The 20,959-nt window shown below is 49.7% G+C and overlaps 2 protein-coding genes across 4 annotated transcripts in view; one reads left to right on the top strand and one right to left on the bottom strand.

Annotated features, from left to right (window-relative positions):
* The window catches only part of Sh3d19 (SH3 domain containing 19), a 119,363-nt gene that overhangs the window by 85,554 nt on the left and 12,850 nt on the right, over nt 1-20,959 (bottom strand). Inside the window, exon 1 of one of the 3 annotated variants that reach the window (XM_060378520.1) lies at nt 1,510-1,580. The exons of the other annotated variants lie outside the window; for them this stretch is intronic. Within the exon in view, the coding sequence (XP_060234503.1) occupies nt 1,510-1,513 (4 nt within the window). The 5' untranslated portion in view covers nt 1,514-1,580. Of the gene's footprint in view, nt 1-1,509; nt 1,581-20,959 lie in introns of those variants that run through there. 3 annotated transcript variants of the gene reach the window in all.
* Nucleotides 8,884-17,676, top strand: Prss48 (serine protease 48). Its single transcript, XM_021652495.2, has 6 exons — nt 8,884-8,981; nt 10,387-10,431; nt 10,782-10,944; nt 12,818-13,077; nt 13,964-14,130; nt 17,271-17,676. Exons 1-6 carry the CDS (start codon nt 8,939-8,941, stop codon nt 17,529-17,531), a joined length of 939 nt encoding a protein of 312 aa, XP_021508170.2. The 5' UTR covers nt 8,884-8,938; the 3' UTR covers nt 17,532-17,676.

The raw sequence follows: 20,959 nt of genomic DNA, 5'->3' as shown, positions 1-20,959 counted from the left end.
AATTCTCCAACACGGCTCTGGCTCCTTGGGGCCCTGCGTTAGAAAGCCAGCATACACGCTAAAGGGGCGCAGAGCGGCTCTCACTGGCCAGCAGACATGAAGGGATTACTGTCAAGGTGAAACCGTGTGCACAGAACTGCACATCATAAGGAAAAGCAGTGCAGTCCTTGTACCCAAGCCCAGCAGTCAGTGGAAAAGTCATTTACTTCCCTTCCCTCCACCTCCAGGCCAACTCCCCTCTCTTCCCCAGGACTTCAGAAAGAAACCCCAGGAGTGTCAAGGTGACAATTTCTGGGTCCCAGAATGAGGGAGAGCCTGGGCTCAAACCATATCTGCACATATGAGCCCACAGCACAGCACATCTGCACACACATGAGCAAGCCCACAGCATAGCACATCTGCACACACTAGCCCACAGGATAGCACAGCACATCTGCACACATGAGCCCACAGCACAGCACATCTGCACACATGAGCCCACAGCACAGCACATCTGCACACATGAGCCCACAGTATAGCACATCTGTACACACGAGCCCACAGTATAGCACATCTGCACACACGAGCCCACAGTATAGCACATCTGCACACATGAGCCCACAGCATAGCACATCTGCACACACTAGCCCACAGGATAGCACATCTGCACACATGAGCCCACAGGATAGCACATCTGCACACATGAGCCCACAAACATCCGTTTCTACAAACCTGCTTCCTGCTACCCCCCCCTTTCTGGGCTCCCCTGTTAAGTTTCTTGCCTCTGATTTTCTGGGGCCACTTTTACAGGTGAGCTCAGTCTGGCCAGAAAGAAGCAATTGCAAAAGAAGGACAAACGGCAAATTTTAGAAGCTGAGAATTCGGATAGAGTTCTGCCAGCCTGAAAGTCCAGCCTGAAAGTCTTCCCTGCTTGCTGCCATTCTCTGCCTGTCTACGAGGCCTGAGTCCTGGAGCGAATCCTTGACAACCCCGACCCCAACACCTTAGGTCGGTCACTGCATCTAAGGGCGCCCAAACATACTATGGCCCAGGAGGTTGTCCAGCTAACAACTGCTTACTCTAACAGTTCTCACACTCATTCTTGTGAGGAACCTGCGGCAGAGCTCGGGAAGAAACTTAGAAGCACAGAACTTCAATGCTGAAAGGAAACCAGAAACCACCCAGCCCAACCTCTCTCCACATTCAGTAGGAAAAAAAAAAAGCTAGGGTTAGCCTGCTCCAGGCTGAATTCAAGAAGAAAACCACCCACCCTAAGACTTAGGCTCGGTTCTGAAGGAAAGGGACGAATACCAAAGATCAAATGGCTTCAGGTAACGCAGGTCAGGCTAGAAGAGCCCACACTGAGCGTTAGTCATTTACACAGATGACCTCCAACCCTGAGCCCCGGGTCAGTGACTGGAAGGGGGGTGTGGAGGCTCAGGGTCTCTCATGGACTCTTGGCTACTTTCCACATTCGTTTCTTAGCTCCCGCACCTGCAGGCTGGCCTCCACCAGCCTGCTCACTCTTACCCATTCAGTGACCTCTCTCCAGAACTGCCTCAGTGAAAATGGTTTCCCAAGAGCGAGCGCCGAAGAAAGAGCGAAGGCAAGAGTCCTTTCATAACCTGCTTTCATGCCAGTCACTTCACTACTTCCTGCTGTATTCTCCAGTCATGAGTCAACAAGGTGAGACTCTCAAGGGGCAAAGACTGGATGACTTAGTCACTTTTTATTACTGTAAAGAGACTCCACAGCCAAGGCGACTTTTATAGAAGAAGTTTATTGAGGGCTGACATGGCAGGGAGCATGACAGCCAGCGGGCAGAGAGAGCTGAGGGGTGATGCTTGGGCTTTCAATGCCTCAAGCCCCACCCCCAGAGACACACTTTCTCCAAAAAGGCCACACTGCCTAACCCCTCCCAACCAGTCCACCAATTAGGGACTAAGAACTTAAATATATGAGCCAATGAGGGTCATTCTCATTCAAACCAGGGGGCACATTACAGACTAGTTTTCTCATTGAGAAGCTAAGGGACTCGGGGTGTGAAGGCCCCAGGCAAAACTGGGGAGGTGTGAAGGCCCCAGGCAAGGCTGGGGAGGTGTGAAGGCTCCTCAAGGCTGGCTGTGCCCAGTGCTCGAGCATCAAACAGAAGAACACAGGCAGAACTTCTGTGGGCCTCTCCTTAGCCCATCCACAGAGAGTACTTCACAGATGCCCTCGGGTGCTGGAACAGACGGTGTTCTAAAGAGATAGCCAGTGTGGACACAGTGTCTAAAAGCACCGCTCACAGAACAAAGAGCAAGGCTGTTTCACTGTTCTTTTGCTAACCTCTGGCATAACAAGAGAAGTGGTTAAAAGCATGGGACACATACCGGCCAGGGCTAGGCCCCCCCCAATAAAAGCCTAAAAGTATCACATGACAGGTGAGAGTAAAGCCCAGTTACTGGAAGGAGTTCTGGCATGAAGTTGAATGAACAACATGAAGCAAACATCCCAGATTTTATTAAATACCAAAGAGGAAAAAAATCACTACTGAAAATTATAGCTTTCATTAACAGCAACAAAATAAGGTAATTACACACTAGTAAGTGAACTAAATCAGGGCCATGATAAACCCTTCCCGGGGTGGAGACATGACTCAGCAGCTGGAAGCACCGGCTGCCCTCCCAGAAGACCCGGGTTCAATCTCCAGCACCCACATGGTGGCTCAAACTGTCTGCAATTCCACTCCTGGGGGGTCTGGTGGCCTCTTCTCCATCTATGGACACCAGGAACACACACAGGGCACAGACATACATGCAGATAAAACCCTAGATACATAAAAATTTTACAAGCACAGGAACTGCTAAGAAATTTGGAGGAAAAAAAAAAAACCCAAATGAAAAATCACACAAATTATAATCAAGATTTGAAGAATGATTATAATTTATTCTCAAAGTGACTCTATATCAATAAGATCTGGGAACAATTCTTTTTAGATGACACTAATGTCAAGAATTACTTGACATCAGAAAAATGCTCAAGTATAAGAAAGAGATGCCAAATAGGTAGAAAATATAAAACAATGTGAAAGAAGCTATGTATGATGTTAGAGGAAAAAATAAAACCAGACAAGTAGATAAAAGATTGTCACAGAATCACAAAACAGTTGAAGGTACTTTACAAATGAACTCCTACCTTCAGGGACAAGTTTGCGTTTTAGCAGACACAACAGAACGGATACTTATTAACACAGCAAAGTCAGAGGTCAAGTGTAGACTGTTGAGAAGCTGTGATCACTGGCCAGCTCATCAGACCCTGTATTCCAGATCTCTCTCTTTCCTCCTACACTAACAGATCGTGCATGTGTGTATGTACGTATGTGCACGAATGCCAGGCAAGTGTTCTAGCACTGAACCACAACCCAGCCCTGCCACCCATGCAACCTTTTAAAACTAAAACTTAAAATATAAAACATAACAGGTGAGATATAATGATGGAGTTACACATAAAAAAAAACACAAAAGATCCCTGTAAATATATTCCTGATAAATTATAGAGATAAAGTAAACTTGAGGATAATTTCAAGGCAACATACTTTGAATGAGATCATTTATAGGAAAAGTTAATTATTGCCCACAATATTAAACAGTGACTGGAAAAAAATCAGGTAGTTAACGTGGACTCTAAGACGGGAAGTCAGTTAACTGTATGTGTTCATCAGACCTTTGGCCTCTGAGGGAGGGGACCCTGGGTCTGGACAGAGGCATTGTGGCTTCTCAGAAAAACATACCGTGCTCTGGAGAGGAGATCTCATGCAGTTTTTGTAACTACACTTAGTTTGTAAAAATATTTCATCCTAGTACATCAAAGGCCACCACCACTTGCTCCCTGCTCAGGCTCTTAAACTACACCCACCTCCTCACGTGGCTTCCCTGCACATCATCAGGAAGAGGGGCATGGTAGGGAAAGTAAAAAGTTCTAAAGAATGAGGAAATAATGCCCCCCCCCATGGTAACTCTACTTTCTATGGAAGTCTAAAATGTAATAAATTGGCTCTTCTGTGGTGCTCCTGACAAGCTCTGAATTCCAGAAGCCAAAAAGACAACCCTAGGACCAAGGCTGAGATGGGCCCAGCCCAGTCATCTATTAAAGACCTGCTTCCGAGGACCCTGAAGGCGACTCCCCCTATCTCCTAACCAGACCTGCCTCTGAGGACCCTGCAGGAGACGCGGCATCCTAGTCTTCACTTACATCTGCCTCAGGGTTCCTAGGCATCAGATGCTGCATTGTTCACCTTCAGTAACATTATTTGGCTCACAAATGACAACCACGGAGCCGGTAGTAACAAATTTATCCAGACTCAAGAAACATGGCTGCTTCCGTCCGAAGTCACTTCCATTCACTGTTGAAAGCCTTGTCAAAGGTTCTTCCTTCTGCTCTCTCAGAATGACTCTGCCCTCTGCCCCGGTATTGTTCATCTGAAAGGAGTCAAAGTCTCCATTTGTTGCCGTTTATCCTCCTCTTGAGTAGCACACAGGAGAGAAGAAACAAAGTTACCTTCTTGACCTAACAGCTCTAACAAAGGGACCTGTCCAGGATGGGAACTTGTTTCATTGAACTCTCCATGTTCTGAGGATGACCCTCCTGCTTCCACCTCGCTGGCCCGGGGTGACAGGCACCTGCTTTGCTTCAAGCTCTACTCACTGTAGAAACCCAACTGTTAAAACCAGGAAGAAGGGCTCTTCAGGGCGAGCAGAAGCCTAACTTTCAAAGCGGAAGTAGGTTTTCTTTAGGAATGGAACTTCACAGACCCCTCCGATAAGGCAAGCGGGGCTGATCTGCTTGGTCAGTCTCCGTCAGGGATACCCGCAGACCGGCTAAGGAAACGGAGAGCCGAGAAGAGGCCTGTCCGGGTGTGGGCGTGATACGGACGTGCAATATGACACAGATCGGCTAGGTCTGTGATTTCCTGTAGTGAAGCTAAAATTTTGACTTGACTAAAATTTTCTTGTCCAGCTTCAAGAACTAAGACCAGACTAGGCCTTTTAAATTTGCTTTATTTATTTATTATTAGTGGTGATAGTGACAGTGAACACGAGTGTGCGTGTACTTGTGTGTGTGTGTGTGTGTGTGTGTGTGTGTGCGCACGCGCGTGTCAGCACCTGTGTGAGGGTCAGAGGAGAGCCTGAGGGAGTTAGTCCTCTTTAGGCTCCGGGACTGAACCTGGCTTGGCAGACTTCCAAGCTGCTCTTTGCCAGTCAAGCCACCTTGCCAGCCCGGGCTGGGTCTTCCGGTAGAGGGCACAGGTATCTTTGCTGACAGCACCACACACGGCCACAGCCAAGGCCTGCTGCACACATGCTACAGAACTCAGCTGTCCTTTAGGGAGGGGTGGAGGTGGACCGTGCTCATTTCCAGTGTGATGGACTAATCTGATGGGCTGAATTAAGGAAGACAGAGCAATGCAGATAAGTCTGCAAGTCCATTTTGTCCCTGTTTTATCTTCAGGGTACCCATGAGAAAAATCAATTGCTAGCGAACCAGGGGGTGGTGGCACAGGCCTTTAATCCCAGGACTTGGGAGGCAGAGGCAGGCAGATGTCTGTAAGATCAAGGCCAGCCAGGTCTAGAGTAAGTTCCAGAACAGCCAGGGCTACACAGAGAAACCCTGTCTCAAAAAACCGACGATGATGATGATGATGATGATGATGATGAAGAAATTCCTAATGTAGCATCCTTACTCTGTGACAGGCTTCTCAAAACCTACTGGCTGTGACCCCAGGGATACGGCGACTGGTAATAGTCCATTCGGAACGCTCTTTAACACAACTGGTAAGGCAGCCGCCCCGCTGCCAGGAATCATCTGATGCCAAAGGCCACCGAAGCCAAGGCTGGACATCAGCCTGCAGCGTCCACCGCCACAACTCTAAGCTGTCACCAAGGGGACGTCTGCTGAGAACTGCACTGAGAGCAGCGGCTGCCTCATAACCTGCTGAAAGAGACTCCAAGCTGGCCCTGCACTAAATCATGATTCAGCGGTCCTCGTGAAGAGCCACTCGTGTGTTATTTATTCCCAATCTGCAAAGGTAAAGAGGCAAAGTTGTCCGCCCACGGCAGGTGACGGAGTTCTCACTCCTCTCACCACCTCGCCATTTCCCGGTCGCCATTTCCCGGTCGGCAGCTGGGGTACAGCAGAAGCAGCCGACAGCGCCCTGACTGCCCCACCTGGGCCAGGGCGCCAGCGCCCTCACAGGACACGGGAGGGGCGGCAGGGAGGGCGCTCCTGGGGGTGAAGGTCCTGCAATTCCTCGGCGCTTCCTTACATTGGAACAGTCAGGGAAACAGTAAAGGGCCTAGTGTTGATTGCTGAACCGAAATGAAGTCGTCCGCAGAGGGAGCAGAAGCAGCAAAGGATGAAAGAGGCAAAGCAACCAGCGTTCCGTTTATAGGCGATCTTTGCGACCACCAGTTGGTCCCGTCTTGGCCCAGCAGGACGCTGGAGAAAGGTGAAGGTGATTTGTTCAAGGCCACCAAGCCCTACCTGTGAAAACAACAGTGCCGCAAACTAAAAACCACCAGAGCATTCTCCAGAATGACAGAACGAATCCAGCTCGGATTTACAGAGGACTCCTGGGTTCCCTATTCTCTCTTTGAAAATATATATATATATATTTCCCTCCATAACCCAATGTCATTGCCACACCTCCCAAGAAAACGTCACCTGTCCCATACCCAGCTTTAGCAACCTTCCTTCCTTCCTTCCTTCCTGAAAAGGGACTTGTTAGAGCGGGCGTGTTAAATCGAATCCAAGTGGGAGAACACTCTCGCACCCCTCTCTGGAGAACACACTCGCACCCCTCTCTAACGTGTCCCACCCAGCGGTCTCCCCTCCCCCAACAGGCTGCTGCACACAGAAACCAGGTTAGGGCTTCAGCAACACCCCGTGGGCCTCCTTACTTCCTCGTGTTGTAATCTAGCTGGTCCTTTCATCCCCTGTATTTTTGGCAAATGGAGGTAGCTTTAGCACTCAGGTCTCTTTTTTCCTGATGAGAGCGCTACCTGGGTGTGTGTGCGTGCGTGTGCTTCATATCCAAGACATCAAGAGGCACATGGCTGCCTCGTCCCACTTCTTGCCTTGCCGCACTTGATCAGAGGGCTCAGAGGCGCCAGCCTAAGACTGAGTCCACCTTTCAACTAAGGCTCCAGCTGCTCGTGGCCAGTCTCCCAATCAATTTTCATGATGCGTTGTAAATGGCGACTTTCCAATTTTCTAAACTTTCTGCTAGTCCAAACACATTTATTAGCCAGACCCTGTTCCTCGCCACTGAGCCCAATTGGTTTCTGTGAACTGTAATTTGTACAAGAAAAGCAGGACAGCTCTTTTTTCTTTACTCTCCAATTTTTAGAACAAGAAGCTGGTGCCCTCATTACGTCCTATAGAGCCTGCTTTCAACAAAATTTAACAGACGGCAGCAGCAAAATACACTTCCATAGGACATTTTAACAAAAGAGAGAAAGGCACTCTGTGCAACCCAACTAAATTATAAACGGGCTGGTGAGAACTTCACGTTAGGACAGTGAGATCAGAAGCGCAGAACCCGGGAGAGTCACGGGACCCGCAAACCTTTACTCAAACCTTTACTCCTGATGAAGCAAAGGCCTGTCCAGTGCCCAAGGACCTGCAAGATGACGCGGGAGCTACCTGTTCTCCAGAATCGACTCAGGCAAATGTCAAATGAAGAGCATGTCTTTCCGCAGGCTCGGGGCAGGGCTCTGTGCACGCTCGGCAAACACGCTGCAGATTCCCAGCTCCCTGACCTTAAAAGCTACATTCACAGTCAGACTTGTCTGTGAGCGCCACAAAGTGCCGCAAAGGTGGTTGTGATTAAAACAACAACAAAAATAAATAAGATGAAAAGCCAGAAGCCATAAATTGTAAGATGATGCCATCACAGCAGTTGGTGCTGCGCCAGCGTGAACGGGGACGGCTCAGACAGAGGAGCGAAGGGCCAGGGAAGCCAGCGAGTTACCGCTGGAGACAGCCGAAGACGGTGGCTGAGCACAGACCTGCCGGCAGGTCAGGGCAGTGGGGTGGGGACACTCGGAGGCCTGGTTTGTTCAAATGTTCGTTTCTAAACGCGCCTTTGAAATGTAGTTCTTACATAAAGTAGGCAGTGATCTCTTGGGAAGATCACTTTTATTGAGGCCAGCCTGGGACTCTGTCTCTCTCTCTCTCTCTCTCTCTCTCTCTCTCACACACACACACACATGTACACACACGCACACACAACACGCTTACACCGTAAACGTCTTCATGACAGCAGGGGAGTCAGGCTGAGGGCAACCGCACTGGAAAGCTGCTGGCCTGCCCTGACACGTTCCTGGAGCCCCACCGCCCTCGCTTTAGGTAAGGAGATCTACCTGAGAGATTTAATCCAGCCGTGAGGACCTGGGGCTGCTGGATCACTGCGTCAGGAAAGCCTCTAGGAGCTGAAACTGAACAGGGCAGGAAGGGAGCCGGGCCACCCTAACCGATCACGGCCAGGAAGCTGAGCGGAGACACCCAGAAATCCTGCTCCAACTCTCAGGAGTCCAGGCCCGGCTCTGAGGCCTGCCCTGGCTGCCCCAGGCACTGCCACATGCCCCCCTGGCTCCCCACGCACCCCCACTGTCAACGCACTACCACGCTGTCCCGAGCTCATTTTCCAGGAAGCCTGACTTGCGGAAACAAACGGATTCAACTCAGCGACCGGGCCATGTCCTCCTCCCGATCCAAATCCTGCCCCCTCCCATGTTCTTGCTGCAGACAGAAAAGCCCCAGCAAAAACCCCAGCCGTGGGCTCCCCCGAGGCAGCAGGGGGCGCTGCAGGTCCCCTCGCTCCCGTCCCCCGGCGCCGTCTACGGGGACAGGCCGGCGCGGCCTCCCCGGGGCCTCCGGGGCCTGCGCAGGAGGCCGGGTGCTGCACCAGGACAGAGGCATGGGCCCCGCTGGCCTCCTGGTCCCGCTGCTGCTCACGCTGGGTGAGCCCTGGGCCAGAGCCTCGAGGGGAGAAAGCAGCGGTGTTCCGTAGGGTAACGGACGGAGGTCACCAGTCACCTCCGCGGCCGGGGACGGCGGTAAACCAACCTCAGGCCTCGTCTCCGCGGGACTTACAGTCAGTGCACACACGGACAATGTGAACTACAGCGCACATGAGCGGGCAGTAAACGTCACGAACAGAAAAGGGCACCCGAAGTTCGGGGGCAACACAGGCCTGGTAACCCCAACACTGGGGAGAGCGGAGAAGGGCATCACACGTTCCAGTCACACCGGGCTACCCCCGGGGGGTTCTAGGCACACCTAGCCCACGTACCACAAAGCAACCACAGAACAGCTTGGCCTGCAACGGCCTCTCCAGCAAGGAATCCTCTGGGCGGATAGGTGAAGGAGGGGCAGTGGCGCATTGGGCCATCACGCTCCAGCCCCAACAGCACAAGGGGTCGCCCTGGTGCCGCTCCAGGGGTTCACCTGGCTGGGGCCGTGAGAACTGAGGCAGCACACACGGACACACAGAAAAGCTGGGGTAGGGCGAGCGGGGCTCTGATGAAGACGCTATAGCACCCCAGAAGCTCCGCGTGGTCGTTACATACAGCTGAGCAAGAGGATGGGGATCTTACACGCAGGACAGCAGAGGGCCGGGGGGACGGCCTCAGCTGGAGTCAGGCTTAGCTAATCTCTGTGGGAGCTGCCTTTGTTGGGGAGCAGCCTGCAGGCCTGCTCTGGTGGGCGAAAGCCAGTGGACATTTTCTGCTCCTAATGTCGGCGTGAACCAGAGGCTTTGCCAGCCCCTGGAGCCTCACCCCAAGAGATGAGCCTTTGCTCACCTTTGCCTTTGCCATTTTCCCAAGGTCTGAGCCCGGAGGCCTTGGCAAGGCTGTGCCCATGTCAACAGTATTGGTGGACTCATTCACTCGGGGCATTCTCTGCTCCCTACGGGGAGGAAGGCACCCCAGGCCCAGGAAAACCGCATTTCAGGCAAAGGAAACTGGCATGCTTCTGGCATGATAAATAACTTGTTTAGTTACTTCTCTGGCCCACAGTGGATTATAGGAAGGGAATGCTGTCAGCAGCAAAGAGCAAAGAAGTAGCAAAAAAGATAAAAATTGCAAAATGACAATTCAGTTAAAGAAAACAACATAAAGAATAAACAGCCTGTAAATTTCAAAAGCATCTCAGGGCATCACTGTTACAAGAAAACACACTGATGTTCTGATGAGGGAAAGGTAAACTTCAGTTTCTAATGGCAGTTACGCAATTATCCAGAGCCTCGCTCATGGGCAGCTATTTGTAAATTTCCGCCTTACCACCTATCTGGAAAGCTTTCTGTGCAGTGAGCTCAAATATAAGATGTGTTACTACATGTTAATGACACTGTGTTTTCTGTAGGGTCTTACCAGTGCTCTTTTGCCAAAAAGGAAGATTTGCAGTCAGGTGAGTAGCGTCCACCCTGGCTTAGGATTGCTGGATCTGAAAATTGGGAGGCTGGAGGCATGGCTCAGCGGTTAAGATCACTGCCTGTTCTTCCAGAGGTCCTGAGTTCAATTCCCGGCGCCTACACGGTGGCTCACAAGTGTCTATAACCATAGTCTTATGGGATTCGATGTGCTCTTCTGGTGTGCAGACATACACGCAAAGCATTCATACAGAGTATACAGAAATAAACCTTAAAAACAAAGCCCTGGAATTGGGAAGGGTAATGAGCCAGGGCTTACATCCTGGAAAGGGCTGAGATGGGAGTTTGGGGACAGGAGGCTCCATCTGCACCCCTCTTCTTTGCCCAGTGTGTGGACGCCCTGTATACTCTGGCCGCATCCTGGGTGGCCACAGTGCTGCTGCAGGCCGCTGGCCGTGGCAGGTCAGCCTGCAGTTTGACCAGGCCCACACCTGTGGAGGCTCCCTCCTCAGCGAGCGCTGGGTACTGACGGCAGCACACTGCATAAAAAGGTGAGTTGTGGGGCTGGAGAGATGGCTCAGAGGTTAAGAGAGCCGGCTGCTCTTCCAGAGGTCCTGGGTGCAATTCCCAGCACCCACATGGTGGCTCCCAACTTCTATAGTGAGATCTGGTGCCCTCTTCAAGTGTACATGCAGGCAGAACATTGTATACACAATAAACCAATTCTTTAAAAAGTGAGTTGTAGGTGGGAGCTGACACACAGAGGCTTCTCCAGAAATGTTTGCATGGCATCATGGGAGCCAAGAGATCAACGCCAGCCAGATCTGTGGGGCAACAGGGAACCCACATCCCCTTGGAGTGAATGCAACCAGGGGTCAGGGTGCAGACAGCTCATGTCTGAAATGCCAGCCAGGGTTTGTCTCACGAACCCGGGCTGAGCTTTCCCAGAACCGCTCTGTGGGAGCGAGCTGCCACGTGGTGAGCACTCTAAGGCAGCATGATGGGGCTAGAAACAGACCCCAGCCCTGAGCCCCTGCAGCTCATGATGGGAGCTCCGGGCACCAGCAGGGTCAACCTGACCCCACCTCAAGAATCTCAGACACAAGCATCTTTTTTCTTTTACACCACAACATCGTAGCAACTAACTGTGAAACAACAGACAATTAATATGCACAGAAGTCAAAATGACAGGCTTTTCTGTTCACCACAGAAACTCAGGAAAATGGTGCATGACTTCAAAATGCTGAGGGACGGTGTCTTTTTGGCCCAGAACTGTCTATTTTGCCCATATCCAAACTATGAATCAATAGGATACAAGCACAGACTTTAACAGATACACAGAGCCACAAAAATGTGCACACCCATGTGTGGGGGCACGGAGGAAAACACGGATCTAGACAAGATGGTGGGCATCTGTTTAACACACGAGAATTCTCAAGAAAGTCAATCATTCAATATTCTCAAGAAATACTGAAAGGTTAGTCCAAGATGGAACCGACGAGAACAAGAGGGCAGAGGGCCCAAGAGGGTGTGAGTGAGTGAGTGTGTGTGTGTGTGTGTGTAGGGGGTGGGTGACAGGCACCCAACAGGCCTGGATGTACTGAGGACTGTTTCTAGCAGAGTTTGGGGACAGTGACAGGCTTAGGAAGGGCATACAGAAACTAAGAAAACAGAACGAGGCAACATTCTTAACTTCGGGACGAGCACAGGGTTTTCTGAGAAATGCAGTCACAAGGTCCAATCTCAGCTGTAGTGCAGGAAGTTTACACAGTGATAAGAAAACATTGAGCTAACAAAGTGACAGCCACGGCGCCGGGAAGAGGAGCGCCGGCCACGCAGGAGGCCTGTCCCAGTTGTCTTCTGTGAAGACCACGGCTCCATCAACCCAGTGAGGACAGGGTTAGCCCGCTCCCAGCTGTCACCGTGCAGTGAAACAGGACAGGGGCGAGGCCTCGGAGGAGCCTGCCTACCGGCTAGCCCCCAGCTCGCTCGGCCTGCCTCTTAACCCCCCACCCCAGCCCTGCGGGGGGGGCGGTGCACTCCTCGTGGGCTGGGCGGGGGTGTCAAGAAAGCAATATACACTGTTTCTTAAAAATAATAGGGAAATCATTAAGGGCTAAAAGAACGGAGAGTGACCGACTGCGCTCGCTCTCTCTCTCTCCCACCCACACACACCCATAGAGAACGGAAGGGCTAAATGAGAGCAGCAGTGACAGTATGGAGGCACTCTGGCCACCAGCATGCAAGGGGAGAACACAGGAAGAGAGGCCAGGGCAGGGCACAGGAGCGAGAAGGGACAGCAGCTCGGCTCAGCCCGAGCTTAGCTGGTGGGAAGGTCCTATTCAGGACAGGCTGGAGAAAGGCAGTGTCCTGGTCTGCTGAGGGCCAGCACGTCACTTTACCCTTTCTCTCATCTCCTCTTAGGACTTGGTTCACATTTTTATACAGTGTGTGGCTTGGATCCATTGACATAGACCACTCGAGTACAGGCAAGGAATACTATGTGTCCAGAATCGTCATCCTTCCCAGACACGACGGCTTGGACGGAGACCTCGCCCTGCTGAGGCTGTCTTCCCCCGTCACCTTCACAGCCACCATCCTGCCCGTCTGCCTGCCCAATGTCTCAGCTCAGCTCACGGTCCCAGCGTCTTGCTGGGTGACTGGGTGGGGACAAAAGGAGGAAGGTACAGCAAAGAGGGCACAGACAGGGTCTTGGAGTGGCCCAGGCGGGCCCTGAACTTGCTCGGTAGCCAAGGCTAGCCTGGACCTCATGCCCCTCTTATCTCACTCTCCTGGAATTACAGTGTACGCTACCACACCTGGCTCTAGCTAGGGTTTTTCTTTCTTTCTTTTTTTAAGATTGTATTTATTTTATGTGTGAGTGCTCTACCTGCATGTACACCTGCAGGCCGGGAGAGGGCATCAGATTTCAGTATAGATGGTTGTGAGCCACGTGTGGTTGCTGGGAAATGAACTCAGGACCTCTGGAAGAGCAGACAGTGCTCTTATCTGCTGAGCCCTCTCTCTAGCTCCTAGCTAAGGTTTTTCAACTAGATCAAATCAACCTCTAAGTCTTCAAATAAAATATCTTTTCACACTTACATGTTTATTTACTCCTGTGTCTTGCCTCCAGTCTGGTTATAACTGAGAGAAAAAGACCAACAATTTAAACACATGATAATCTTGACTTAATATTTGGAAAGTCACTTTGTTTTGGTGTGTGTATGTTAATGTGTTTACAAAATGTTATGTCAACATTTTCCAGAATGAAGTAGAGAGATGACAGGAATTTATCTGGAAGCAGAAAAAAACGAGAAAGAGAACAATTTTAGAATAATTTAGAACACCTACATTTTGACTTAATCGAAAGTTAACAGAATATTCTTTATTTTGAATGCTGGCACAAGTGAAAATCCTCAAACACAAACAATGCCCGTGTATTAGTTTTTTAAAATTTAACCACCTCAGAAGATCTTTCCACAGCAGGTACAGCTGGAAGGTGGCCGACTCCAGCTGTTGCCCTGGTCGCTTCCCAGGCCGATCAGTCCTCTTTCCTGTCTTCCTCTGCAGGCCACTACCCCTCCACCCTCCAGGAAGCTGAAGTTCCCGTCATCACCAGCGAGGCATGTGAGCAACTGTACAACCCGATCGGCTCCTTCGTGCCACAGGTGGAGCCAGTCATCAAGGAAGACATGCTGTGTGCCGGTGACACTCGGGGGGTGAAGAACAGCTGCAAGGTTAGCACTTGCTCTTGAGCCGGTCCACGTGCCTGCCCTCCCTCCCTCCCTCCTTCCTTCCCGTCTTCCCTCCCTCCTTCCTTCCTGCTTTCCTTCCTGTCTGCCTGCCCTCCCTCCTTCCTTCCTACTCTCCTTCCTTCCTGTCTTCCCTCCCTCCTTCCTTCCTTTTTTTCTTCTTCCTTCCCTCCTTCCTGCCTGCCTGCCTTCTTTCCTGCCTTCCAGATCTCAAGGTGGATCTAAGTTGTTTTATCTGTAAATAAATTACAAACTAAGAAATGATGGTTCTGACAATAATTCTCGAGGTATGCTGGACAGATCAACTGACCTATATCAATACTTAAATTTACTTTTTATTTTTGAGATTATAATTACATTACTTCCCCTTTCATTTCCTCCCTCCAACCCTCCAATGTCCTGATCCCTGACCTCAAATTCCTATCTAGATTCCCAAATACATACACAATCTGCTCCGTCTGTATAATGCTACTTGTAGGCTTGTTTCCAGGCTGACCACTTGGTATCAGGTAGCCAGCTGGTGCGCTCTTCCCTGGGGAAGGCCGTTTCTCCCCCTCAGCATCCCTTCCTGGTCTGCAGTTCCTCGTGCAGGCCTGAGGCCTGGTGGTCTTTCCCCGCCCCCTTTGGCTAGTCTGTGGTGGAGACGTCTCCCAGCGAACCCCCAACCCGCTGGCTCGACCATCTTTCAGGCTCTCTTCCACAAGGCCCCCTGAGCCTTAGCTGTGGGGCTGCACTGTAGACCTACCCCTTGGCACTAGGTTGTGATTTCTGTAATGCTGACCGACGTCAGTTTAACTCCTTCAAACAAAAGACTTTTGCTGTGAACCAGTGGCTCTCAACCGCCCTAATGCTGCGACCCTTTAATGCAGTTCCTCATGTTTGCTGACCCAACCATAAAATTATTTTAATTGCTACTTCATAACTGTAATTTTGTCACTGTTATGAATTATAATGTTAATATCTGATATGTGGGTGCCATGAAAGGTCATCCAATCCCCAAAGGGGTCATGACCCACAGGGTGAGAACCACTGATTAGGCCAATGTAGTGTGACCTGTTATTACATTTTAAAACCTATAATTTTTCATAAATATACTGACATAAACACACAATTGCCCACTTTTAATTTTTCTTAAGACTATTTCATCATATACTTTTCAAATGTCATCTGGAATTCCCTGATCAACTGTCAGTCATCAGGGTTTGGGAGTGTTACGCACTGGTGGAGACCTACCTTCCATCCGTGAGGCCTTGGGTTTGCTTCCCAGCGCCACAAAAAGAAACCAACAACCCAGCCACTGGCTTTTCCCTCATTCCACACGGTACACGTTGTGTTGCTGTGCTTGAATCCAGACTCTGCTCCTCTCCCTCTCTCTTGCCCAGCATTTCTCCGTTCATGTCCTAACTGCTGTGGTGGCTGTGAGCTCTGTCCTCTCATCTCCTGCCAGGAGACTGTGGGTTTCTATTCAAGTTCTGGTGACCAGATATGCTAGGATAGGGCTATTTCAGAGAAAACCCCTTAAAGACAAAGTGTTATTCTTTTTCTTCTGAGGATTAACTCCAGTTTCTGTCTGCTCTTGTTGAGGTGGCTTCCTCGAGGGGGCTTAACAGGTCACCTGTAGCCCAGCTGCTCTGAGAGCTGCAGCAAAGATTACAATATACCCTAGGTGCACACGGAACATCCCCGTGCACACTGAAGGACCTTGCCCAAGGCTTCAAGCTAAGCCGGAACATAGTCAGAGGATTGAAGTCATAAACAAAGCAGGATAAGCGAACAGAATAAAATTAGAAATGGATAACAGAAAATACGAAGCGCTCAGATCTGTGGAAGTTATCAATATATTCTTAAATAACCGATGAGCCAAAAAAGAAACCACGACATAAGATAGGAAACAGTTTGATAGAAATGAAGTAAAGACACCTTACAGGTGGCACTCAAGCAGGGGACAGAGAGAAACCATCGTAAATGTCAGCTCTATGAGCAAGAATGTCTCAGTGAAGAAACTAATTTCTGTATTAAGACCCTGGGCAAGGAGGCTGGTGTGCAAGGTAGTTGCACAGACCTGCCCAGTCTGTGCAAGGCCCTGGTTAGTATGATCACTGAACAGGGGGAAGGAAGGGAGAAAGGCAGCCACAAGAGAGAGACAGACAGAGAGAGGGCACGAGGGAGGGGCGCAGGGAGCACACTAGACCTGGAAAAATAACAACAGGAAGAAGGATTTTATTTACTTTAGCTAGAATAGAAAGACAATAAAAAAGTCAACAAAGGCAAAAGTTTGTTTTAAAATAAAACTGAAAAAAGCTAGACTGTGAAATTAATACGCTAATATTAAAACTCATGAAAATTCAAGTGGCCATAAACAGTCTTGAAAAAGGAGAAGAGAGCTGGAAGACTCAAACTTTCTGATTCCAAAGCTTCCTACAAAGGACAGTAATGCAAACAGCGTGGATAAGCCACGTGGGCTGCGGACAGCTCCCATCTTCCAGTACAAAGAAAGAAGAAAACAGGCAAGCTCCTCATGGCTGTCATGATCACTCTACAGAGACATGAGCACCTAACACAAAGTCAGTAAACCTACGGAAAGAGCAAGGGCAGCGATTACATTAAGTCTCATTTTGGAGTGAGAAACTTAAAAAGAAACATCACATTAATTGTACTTTGCTTTTTCATGGTGAAAAAGCATGAACTTAGATGAACTTAGAAATGGCTCATGTATTTTTCTAAGGTCCTTGCCATTTCTTTCCTTCTTTCTTTCTTTTTCTTTCTTTTTTCTTTCTTTCTCTCTCTCTCTTTCCTTTTTTTTTTTTTGGTTTTTCAAAATAGAGTTTCTCTACGTAGCCTTGGCTGTCCTGGATTTGTAGAGTAGGCTGGCTGTGAATTCCCAGAGATCCACCTGCCTCTGCCTCCTGAGTGCTGGAATTATAGGCATACGCCACTGTGCCCAGCTCCTGCCAATTTCAAACGCTTTGATTCCAGAACTCCTGCAAGCTCTTCCTGAAGCAGTGGGAAGCTGCACAGCTCAGGGTCCAGGCCTGGTTCTGAAGAACTCTCCATCACCGAGGACGGAGTCCCCTCACCTCCCAGGCCTTCTCACTGCTGAGCTCAGATCTTTCTGTCTCCCTTAGGGCGATTCTGGAGGGCCTCTGTCGTGTCACATTGATGGTATCTGGACCCAGATAGGTGTGGTAAGCTGGGGATTGTCGTGTGGTGAAAATCTTCCTGGAGTCTACACCAATGTGACCTACTACCAAGAATGGATCCGTGCCGTCATCTCCAGGGCTGGGGGCCGGGGGCCGGGGCGGCAGCTGCAGTTCCGTGACCTCCCATGCCTGGCTGTGCTACCTTCTCTGGTTCTCCTGGGCCTCCTGACCCTTGGTCTAACATGAGACCAAGACCATCCAAGAGCTGCTGCTGCTGCTGGGAACCAGTGGGGAAGGGGTGTGGAGAGTAAGGCCTTGGCAGGGAGCACTGAGAGGCCCTGGCTTTCCGAGCTCTGTTCCCAAGGTTCTTCATTTTGTAATAAATGAATAAGGCTACCCCTTCTGTGTGTGATACAGTTTTTTCTGTCCAAGAATAATATATCTTATGAGGGAGGAGGGGTGCTTTGTATGAATAAATATTTGTGAATGTGAGTTAAATTAAAAAAAAAAATCAAGATGGAGGAAGGGAGAATCCTCAAGGAACTCCCTAAAGGGTCTATTTTGAACCTTGGTTGCATCGTGGATTTCTTACCTATTCCGTGTGTGTGTGTGTGTGTGTGTGTGTGTGTGTGTGTGTGTCTTGCCTTCTCTACTGTCCTTTGTTTCCCTACTAACCCTCTTGTACCCCTCCATCTGTGACAAGGAGTGCAGAGAAGTAGCTTTTAAAATTCCAGAGTGATTTCTTGTTAGGTGCGGTAGCACAGTCTGTAATCACAGCACCTGGGAGGCAGAGGCCAGCAAGCCTGAGGCCAGCCTGTGCTACACAGTGTGTCTGAGGCCAGCCTGGGTTACAAAGAGAGACCCTGTCTAAAAAACAGGCACCAACCAGCTAACTAGACTAATGTTGTGAGCTCAAGCACCGAGGTCCTGGGTGTAAATAATCTTAACCCAACGAGGTTCTACAGCGTCTTTTCTATAATAAAGGACTCTTAAGTGTCCAGACCAAGGAAGAGACCTCTGCGCTTGGAGAGCAGGAGCTCGGAGTGAAGGCCTGTGTGGACCACAGTCATTATCTTTCGCCTTGATTTTCTGGTGCAATTTCATTTATATGCCTTTGAGACATCCTTTATTCTCATTTGACTTGTTTATTGCATCTGAGCCTTTCATGGTAAATCAGCTTCCAAAAATAATGTTTTGATAAGTAAGTACAGTAAATAGAAAGTGAGTGTAAAAGCCAGGTATGGCACATGCTTGGAACCCCAGCTCTAAGGCCAGAGTCCCAGGCCAGTGCAGGCTAGAGAGAAGAAGAGCAAGCAGGACAGTGAGGACAGCCTTGGAAACTTAAGATCCGAGCCAGCTGCCGCCTGGAGACCTGAGCTCAACCCTCGGGGCTGCTGGGTAGAAAGAAAGAACCAGTTCTCAGGAGATGACCTCTGACCTGCACACACAGCCCAAGCACATGGCTCCCATGTACTGACACTGAACTGATATCTGGCATCGAGACAGCCAGGGAAGTCCTCCGACCCATCACCCCACGGCCTTACTGCGTCTGCCCTCCATCCTAAAATACCCTTCTTTTGTACACCTCAATGCACTTATTTCTGTCCACTGCTTAGAAAAGAAAACAAAGAACACTGACAGAACACATTAAAGGCACCGCAGGAAATGGTTTTTTAAAGCTGGGGTTTGGGGTGTGGCTTAGAACACTTGCCATGCTAGGCAAAGCGCCCTGGCCCCAACAGCTGGAGAGAAGAATTACCAGGTAAGGGTGAATTGCACAGAACGCAACTTCCTGAAAACAAACAGGGGAGTTGTGTCTTCTGCTCAACTTAAATATCGACTTGTGTGTGATATATTTGGGGCGCTCAGAAGATCTGACAACTTCAAAACAAGACTCAAAGTAAGTATACACACTCTGTATTTCAGATGCTAAAACACAAAGTGGAAACTATAACCCCAGCGTGGGATACGGCACTTGCTAAGACATTACTGAGGGGGAAAATCAATAGACATTTGTATTCACAGAACTAAAATGTCGAGCAGCTACTGGTGACCACTGCTGTCAGGCTCTCACGCTGTCAGGGAGGATACAAACAAGGGTGCCTTTATTCCCGCCTTGGAGGACTCAATACAGCACTTCTGATTTAAAATCAATTTTAATTTGCAGAATATGCTGCTTCTTGGAGCACCTCACTTTCATATGCTCTACCTTCCATTTTCAGGGTCTTGAGAAATTTTAATTAAGGCAGCATTTTAACAAAAACTGCTGAAAATCTAGTAAACAGCATTTTCTGTAAAAGTGGGAGGAGGGAAATCTATACACAGTGATAGCCACTTTTTTCCCTCTGTGACAGAGTGAATTGGGTAATGACCTAGCCCCCCCACCCCCCGCCATTTCATCAGCCCACACGGCAGTCTCACACACATGGGGACACGGGTCCCCAGGGCGATGGAAGCCTGCATGTCGCTGTTTCATTGGTGGCACCTCACTTTTCAGACGTCTTGTGTCTTGCTTTGTGGATACTATGGCAATCTCCCCAACAGCTCTGACAAAACCCAGTTTATTTACATAATAGAAATGAGTCATCTGCAACTTTTTAAAACACATTCTTTCTTCAGGACCTGGAGGGGAAGACTCAGCACGTCAGAGCCCAAGTTCACTCTCTCCAGTAATCGAGAGGAAACATTCCATCCGGGGAACAGAAGGATAATTGTCTTTAACCAAACCCGGATTCCCTCCAGTGTCTTCTGGGATGTGAGACACTCCCTCTCCACATGGCTGGGAAGCACCTGAGATCTGGCCCTGGGACACTGTGCCTGCCTCTTAGCCTCCACGGTGTTGCCCTGAATTAACTCAAAAGACCCAAGCGTGAAAGGATGGGGCCAGCCCGGTCGCCAGGATGCTTTAAGACGTCCATTCTGTGCTTAGCAGAAATTGATGAAGAGGATGAAACTGGATATAGCTGGATGGTAGCAACAAGTCAACACCAGACCGGCTTTGGCTGTATCTGGAAGTGAGTGGGCGTGACGCTGAGGCAGGAGGATGGGAGAGATCAAGAATGCCTAGGCTCACAGGTCTCTGGTCTCAGTGAGGAAGGAGGAAGAGTGCATTCACTGTGCTATCAATTAGGCGAAGGGATAAATAATGCCCTGCAGGGACTCCCATACCTAATCCCCACAGCCTGTAAATATGTTCTCATACACAGGGAGGAATATTTGCACCAAGATCAGGCACCAGAGTGGGGAACTGTCCTGGGCTATGTAGGTAACCCTGTGTAAGCACAGTGTCTACTGACATGGTTGAGGGAGGAGTCAGACACAGGCGCTCGGGCACAGAAGATGTAGTCAGCAGGGAGGCAGAGGAACTAGAGAAGCAAAGAGCTCGTGCTGGAGAGGAAGCCCGAGACTGTACGCCGAGGAATATACATGGCTCCTAAAACCTGCAAGGTCCAATCTCCGGGTATGGCAGTGCACACCTAATCCCAGCACTGCGGAGGTGAGGCAGGGGGATCTCTGTGACTTCGAGGCAGCCTGGACTACAGAGTGAGTTTCAGGCCAGTCAGGCTACACAGAGACCCTGCCTCTAAATAAACAAAAAGTAAAGCCATGACCTATCCGTGTGGCCTACAGACACTCTTCTGAGCACTTGAGAGATTTTAGACTTTGAACCTCTG

Source organism: Meriones unguiculatus, chromosome 2 (genome assembly GCF_030254825.1).
Source record: "Meriones unguiculatus strain TT.TT164.6M chromosome 2, Bangor_MerUng_6.1, whole genome shotgun sequence".
NCBI lineage: Eukaryota > Metazoa > Chordata > Mammalia > Rodentia > Muridae > Meriones > Meriones unguiculatus.
The sequence above is the reverse complement of the archived record's forward strand: the minus strand, read 5'-3'. Positions and strand labels throughout refer to the sequence as shown.